Source organism: Austrofundulus limnaeus, unplaced genomic scaffold, assembly GCF_001266775.1.
Source record: "Austrofundulus limnaeus strain Quisiro unplaced genomic scaffold, Austrofundulus_limnaeus-1.0 Scaffold1, whole genome shotgun sequence".
NCBI lineage: Eukaryota > Metazoa > Chordata > Actinopteri > Cyprinodontiformes > Rivulidae > Austrofundulus > Austrofundulus limnaeus.
In genome coordinates this window covers 6918867-6926168 of record NW_013952403.1, presented here as the reverse complement: position 1 = coordinate 6926168, position 7302 = coordinate 6918867, and the positions used below count along the sequence as shown (strand labels likewise).

The following is a 7302-nucleotide window of genomic DNA, read 5'->3' as shown; positions in this document are numbered from 1 at the left end:
ACCAGAGACATTTTATTTTGTTAATATTCAATCAACCATCACGTAATTAAAAAAAAACATCTTAATGATTTTTTTTATCATTTAATGTTTGTTGTTTTGTCATTCATGTTTCATTTGAGATTGTTACAGAATGCAGACAAGAATTTGCTAATAAATCCATATTGCAGTTGACGTTACATCGTATTTAATTAAATTAATTAATTWATTTATTTGATGTTGTATTACCGTGTCCGTGCAATAAGACAATAATTGCACACAGGAGGCCGCCCTTGGTTGATACTTTTGGTGGCAACAATTGACGCTGTCCTCGGTGCTGAAACAACATTCAGGAAATCAGTAGTTTGCTCGTTATACCTCTATTTTTTATTCATACTAAAACTTGTCAGTAACATAATTTTGATTTTACTTATTCTTTTGTTCATTTTAATAACTTTGTTATCATCTTTAGTTTGATGATGGACGCTTCGTTTGTTTCCCCCATTCTGTCTGTCCTGACGCGCTTGTGAAACTTGTTAATGTTTAGACAGGCGGTATGGTTGAGCAGTGGTTGAATCTATTGACTCTTTGAAATAAGTTTGCAGAATCACTTCCAGACTGTGTAGGATTTGTATCCTCTTCCCATGTCGGCGGGTTTTTTTTTTCTCGCTTCGTCTGTTCTTTTTTTCTCAAGCTAAAAACATAGATTAATTATTATGTTTTATTTCTCCGTCGTTGTGGATGTTTGTGTGTCCCAATTGCATTTGTGTGGCTCTGTGATGGACTTCAGATGTATCCAGGGAGTCCCTGCATTTTACCACATTATTGATTTCTGGAAATAAACAGCACTTCCTCACGACTTAAAGAAGAGAGCTAGATAAAGAAGGTGGTTGTTATTCTGAATAATACAATAAAAAAGTACTGTCAGAACTTAACACAGACTCACGGTGTCGCCCTTTACTCATGAAAAAAAATGAAGGAAACGTATACTGTATATTTTCACCACCCAACCCAGAACCGCATTTYAGCTTCTGCTTAAATGAGCGGTTTTCTGTCCGGGATACTTACTGCAGCGAAATATAGGACTCCAATTAGCTACTGAGAATATCTGGGTATATCTTAAGAAAAAACTAAAGCTTATAATTTAATATTTGCGGTCTGAGAAGCATTTGAGCTCAAGATGGAGGACAAAGGATTTTCAGCTCTTCAACTGATCTTCTGCTTTGTTTTCTCGATCATCCTCCCGGTTCGTACAGATCTCAGCTATTCTTTCTCCGAGGAGCTGAAAAAAGGATCTGTTATCGGAAACGCAGCCAAGGATCTCGGTCTTGACCAAATGATTTTATCTTCTAGAAAGGCTCGTGTGGACTTCGAAGGGAATCGAAAAGGATATTGTGACATTAATCTGAACACCGGGGATTTAATTATAGCTGAAAGAATCGACAGAGAGGGCCTTTGTGCAAAAAGGCCCTCGTGCGTTTTGAAAGCAGATCTGGTGTTGGAGAACCCGTTAGAGCTTCAGAGGGTGAGTTTRCATGTGCAAGATGTGAACGATAATTCACCCAAATTCAGAGAAAACTCAATTAAAATGGAAATAAGTGAGTCGGCTGAAAAAGGTGCACGTTTTGCAATAGAAGTAGCCAATGACGCAGATATAGGCCAGAATGATGTGCAGAAATATGTCATTCAAAAAAACAACAATTTTATTTTAGCTCTTGACAACAAAAATGCTGAACTAGTACTTGAAAACAAACTTGATCGAGAAAAACAAAAAGAGATCAGTTTGCTCCTCACAGCTTTAGACGGTGGATCTCCTCAGAGATCAGGTACTGTAGTTATTCATGTCTCTGTGCTGGATGCTAATGATAACGCCCCAGTGTTCAGTCAGGCTGTTTATAAAGTCAGTCTGCCTGAAAACTCACCTTTAGATACTGTAGTGGTTACTGTTAGTGCTACTGATGCAGATGAAGGAGTGAATGGAGAAGTGACTTACCAATTTGGACACGCGACTGATGATGATGTGAATTTATTTTCCATTAATTCAAAAACAGGTGAAATCAAAGTAACAGGTGAAATTGATTTTGAAGAAATCAGTTCGTTTGAAATGAGTATACAAGCTAAAGATGGTTTAGGGTTGACCTCATATGCAAAAGTGTTAATTGATGTAATTGATGTCAATGACAACGCACCAGTTATTTACTTGAAATCACTGATGAACCCCATACCTGAGAACATCCCACCTGGTACAGAGGTGGGCATCATTAACGTGCAGGACAGAGACTCTGCGAAGAACCGACAGGTGCGCTGCTCCATCCAGCAGAACGTTCCTTTTAAGTTGGTTCCTTCTATTAAAAATTATTATTCTGTGGTGAGCACAGGACAGCTGGACCGTGAACTAGTGTCTGATTACAACATTACAATCAGCGCCACTGACGAGGGCTCTCCACCTCTGTCCTCCTCTAAAACTGTTCACTTATCTGTAGCTGACATCAACGATAACCCACCTGTGTTTGAGGAACAGTCCTACAGCGCATATGTGAGTGAAAATAACAAAGCTGGCTCCACTTTATGTTCCGTTAGTGCTCGAGACCCCGACTGGAGACAAAACGGTACAGTGATTTATTCTCTGTTAGCTGATAAGGTGAACGGAGCCCCGGTGTCCTCCTATGTGTCTGTTAACGGAGACACGGGGGTGGTCCACGCTGTCAGGTCGTTTGATTATGAACAGTTCAGGAGCTTTAAAGTGCACGTGATGGCCAGAGACAACGGGTCTCCTCCGCTCAGCAGCAACGTGAGCGTGAGTGTGTTCATATCGGATGTGAATGACAACTCRCCTCAGATCCTGTACCCCGCCCCGGAGGGCAGCTCDTTCATGACCGAGCTGGTCCCCAAAGCTGCACACGGAGGCTCTCTGGTGTCCAAAGTGATCGCGGTGGACGCGGACTCCGGACAGAACGCCTGGCTGTCCTATCATATAGTCAAATCCACTGATCCGGGACTTTTCACTATTGGTCTGCACAGCGGAGAGATCAGGACGCAGCGGGACGTTTCTGAGTCTGACAGCATGAAACAGAACCTGATTGTGGCAGTGAAAGATAACGGACAGCCCTCTCTGTCTGCCACGTGCGCCATGTATTTACTGATCTCTGATAACTTGGCTGAGGTGCCAGAACTGAAAGATATMTCTTATGAGGAGAAYAACTCCAAACTGACGTCATATCTGATCATCGCGCTGGTGTGCGTGTCCACCTTCTTCCTGACCTTCATCATKATCATCCTGGGTGTGAGGTTCTGTCGCAGGAGAAAGCCCAGACTGTTGTTTGATGGAGCAGTTGCCATCCCCGGCGCTTACCTCCCTCCTAATTACGCAGATGTTGACGGCACAGGAACTTTACGCAGCTCTTACAATTATGACGCGTACCTGACAACAGGATCTAGAACCAGTGACTTTAAGTTTGTCTCATCTTACAATGACAACACGRTGCCTGCTGACCACACTCTGAAGAAAAGTCCAACTGAGTTTGCTGATGTGTTTGGAGGCAGTGACAGTTCTCCTGAGGTAGGAACTAATTTTATTCGTATAAACTTGTTCTGATTACGTTCTTTTAACAGTGCAGTCATGTTCACTTCCTTTTTATTTCATTCAAACTATATTTTAAGCGCATTTGTCTAGGTATTCTTTTCTAGTAAAGAATTTTTAAATAAATTTTAACTCCTAGCGCAACACATCTTTTTCTGAAGATTTGCTCAATGGTCGCTGTGGCTTTAGTCGCTGGCCATGGTGCTGAGAATCACAGGTTTTGTTGTTCAGGCTGAATAAATAAGACTCAGGTCTATAAATACTGATATATATATATATATATATATATATATATATATATATATATATATATATAATTTAGTGTGTTGTTATTTTAATTGATTTTAAGTATTTTTCATTTCAATTTTTTCTGTACATGTTTTTCCAGCATGAAAAATCTATTGAATTTTTTTTCCCTTTTTTCAATAGACTGGGAAGCTAGTTCTTTTTTTGTTAGTCTCCCAGTTTATTGGCCAATATCCATTTTATTAACGTCTCAAAAAAWTTAAATTCATTTGGGGTTATTGGTTTCTATTTTTTCTGAACCCAATTTTTTTAGTACTAGTTTTAGTTCTGAAAGTATTTTTTCATATTACATCACTTTGATAAACTGTTTATCGAATTTTGACATTTTTAATCTTCTTTTTTTTCTTGTCGTAAAATATGTTCATAGTTTTTGCAGTTACCAAAGCCCAACATTTTATCTGTCACAACGTAAAAGTTCTTCATCGGTGACATGTCTGAGCTGAACTATATCACATTTGCACTGTAAAAAATGAAATGTTGGTTTTACTTAACCATGTTATGTCACCTGATTCCACTTAACTGAGTTGAGTAAATTCAAAGCAATATACCAGTTTTTTGGCCAAAGAACATATGTTGCTTTGAATTTACTCAACTCAGTTACGTGGAACCAGGTAACATAAAATGGTWAAGTAAATCCAACATTTCATTTTTAGAGTGTGTTTCAAAGCAATTTTATGATGTTAGCTCTATGTTTTCTTTTTAATATTGACAGTTATTTTTGAATATTCTGTGCTTATTTGTATTTATCACCGCCCTATAAATTTGTTTATTAAATGATAAAATGGTAATATAAACATGATATGCAATGTGCTTATGTTGCAGGGAGTTCAAGCATGACTCTGTACATTTATGCTGCCATAATGTTTCATCTTGTGCAAAACATGGATGTACAATATTTGGAATACATACAAAATACTCTTTTACCAGTGGGGAAAAAAATAATCAAGAATTCCTTCATTAAGTTTCCATGTCATGACATTGTTTACTGTTTGTTCTTCTGAGACACCAGTTGAAACATGCATTTTCCTTTTTCATGCTACAAGAGAAAGGCTGTTGTTGTTTGTTTAAATATTTCACTCTAAGGCCCAAACGTATTAAGCTTTAAATTGAAAGTTTAATTTTACCTGCGATATTATTTTCTATCTGAACATCTGTCCCTCCTATCTGTCTGTCGTTGACATCCCCTCACCACCACCCCCTTATGTAACATCACAGAAAGCAAACTCACAAGAGACTGCATATGGAAATTAGCTGATAACTCTATAATCTACAGTACATAATTGACTTTGATTTACTGTACATAATATGATAAATAAACAAATAAAGTAAACTAAATGTTTTATTAATCAAAATTAGATTTTGCATATTTAAGGGATTTTTTTCAATACATGTTTACATGGTGTTGGGTTTAAATTGATGATCAGCTATGAATGCTTCAATAATTTTGTATTTTCATTTTACAAAACAAGAGAATAATGACATTTTATTTTAATATATGAACATGTACCTAATAGTTCATTGTATGAAAGAAAATAGATGTAAAAAAGGCAAGAAGGAAGAAAAGGTGTATCTCCTGTGTTTCATCAGCCTGTTGCATTTCAGACGCTGTTCATGGTGCTGAACTTAAATCTGTGCGATTTGTTTATTTTCAACAACTGCAGCCTAATTTCACTTCTTCACACCAACGTCCAGTGTTGTCTTTTGTTCTTGACAATAACCATTGCATCAATATGCGTTTTAGGCTTTGTATTATTCAAGTTAAACTCATGGAGTCGCCATTCACCCGCAGATATGAGGAGGTTCAGTTCTCCACCCACTGCAAAGCAGACATGCATCAAAACAGCAGGACTGCCATTGTTGTAGCAACAGCGTCAGTATACGTCTGTTTAAACATTTAAGAGCTGATTGCTCTGTTGGATTTTTTTCATTTATTTTAAAATTTCAATGAAAAAAATGGGCATCAAACGGAGGTCATTGCTGCATTTCGTGTGCGGCTTTGCTTTTTGTGTCCGGATCGCCGCTGCAGACCTGAGCTACTCAGCTCCGGAGGAGAGGAGGCCCGGATCCATTGTTGGAAATATTGCCAAGGATCTTGGTTTAGAAGTGAGACAGTTCTTCACTCGCAAACCGCGGCTTGACACCCAGGACAACTCGCAGCATTTCTGCGATCTTGACCCTGAGTCGGGGAATTTGATCATCCGGGAAAAGATCGACAGGGAGGAGCTGTGCGGGGAGAAGGTGTCGTGCCTGCTGAAATTTGAATTAGTGCTGGAGGGCCCTTTGGAGCTGCACCGCGTTACTCTGCTCATCCAAGATGTAAACGACAATTCGCCCTTTTTTCCTAAAGATACAGTAAAATTAGAAATAAGTGAATCGGCTGTGAAAGGAGCGAGGTATCGTATCAGTGAAGCACACGACGCAGACATAGGACACAATGCAGTCAAACAATACACTTTACAAGACAATGAGCATTTTGTTTTGTCTGTCCGAGATTATGCTGATGGAAATAAAAACATTGAGCTGCTGTTAGACAAAGAGTTAGACCGTGAGAAGGAGCGGGAGATAAATGTCGCTCTGATTGCAGCTGATGGTGGAACTCCACAGAAATCAGGGACTGTAAATATCCAGGTTACTGTTCTGGACGCAAACGACAACGCACCTGTGTTTGATCAAGCTGTTTACAAAGCCAGTTTACCAGAAAACTCAGCGCTCGATACTGTGGTTGTAACAGTGYGTGCCACGGATGCAGATGAGGGAGTTAATGGGGAGGTGACGTATGACTTCAGCCGCATTTCAGAGAGAGCTAAAAAGGTTTTCTCGCTGAACAGTAACACGGGGCAAATAAAACTGACAGGGCAGCTTGATTTCGAGAGTAACAACAAATATGAAATGCGCATCAACGCTAAAGACGGTTACGGGCTTTCATCTGATTCCAAAGTAGTTATTGATATTACTGATGTCAATGATAACGCACCAGTGATTTTTGTGAAATCTCTCATGAACCCAATAACAGAAAACGTGCCACCTGGTACAGAGGTGGGTATCATTAACGTGCAGGATAGAGACTCAGATATTAACGGACAGGTGCGCTGCTCCATCCAGCAGAACGTTCCTTTTAAGTTGGTTCCTTCTATTAAAAACTATTATTCTGTGGTGAGCACAGGACAGCTGGACCGTGAACTAGTGTCTGATTACAACATTACAATCAGCGCCACTGACGAGGGCTCTCCACCTCTGTCCTCCTCTAAAACTGTTCACTTATCTGTAGCTGATATCAACGATAACCCACCTGTGTTTGAGGAACAGTCCTACAGCGCATATGTGAGTGAAAATAACAAAGCTGGCTCCACTTTATGTTCCGTTAGTGCTCGAGACCCCGACTGGAGACAAAACGGTACAGTGATTTATTCTCTGTTAGCTGGTGAGGTGAACGGAGCCCC

The 7302-nt window shown here is 39.5% G+C and overlaps 1 protein-coding gene across 1 annotated transcript in view; it reads left to right on the top strand.

The window, feature by feature from the left end:
• Positions 1-7302, top strand: part of LOC106516835 (protocadherin gamma-A11) — a 52036-nt gene that overhangs the window by 6991 nt on the left and 37743 nt on the right. The window contains exon 2 of the mRNA XM_014007393.1: positions 1754-3535. Within this exon, the coding sequence (XP_013862847.1) occupies positions 1754-3535 (1782 nt within the window). The remainder of the gene's footprint in view (positions 1-1753; positions 3536-7302) is intronic.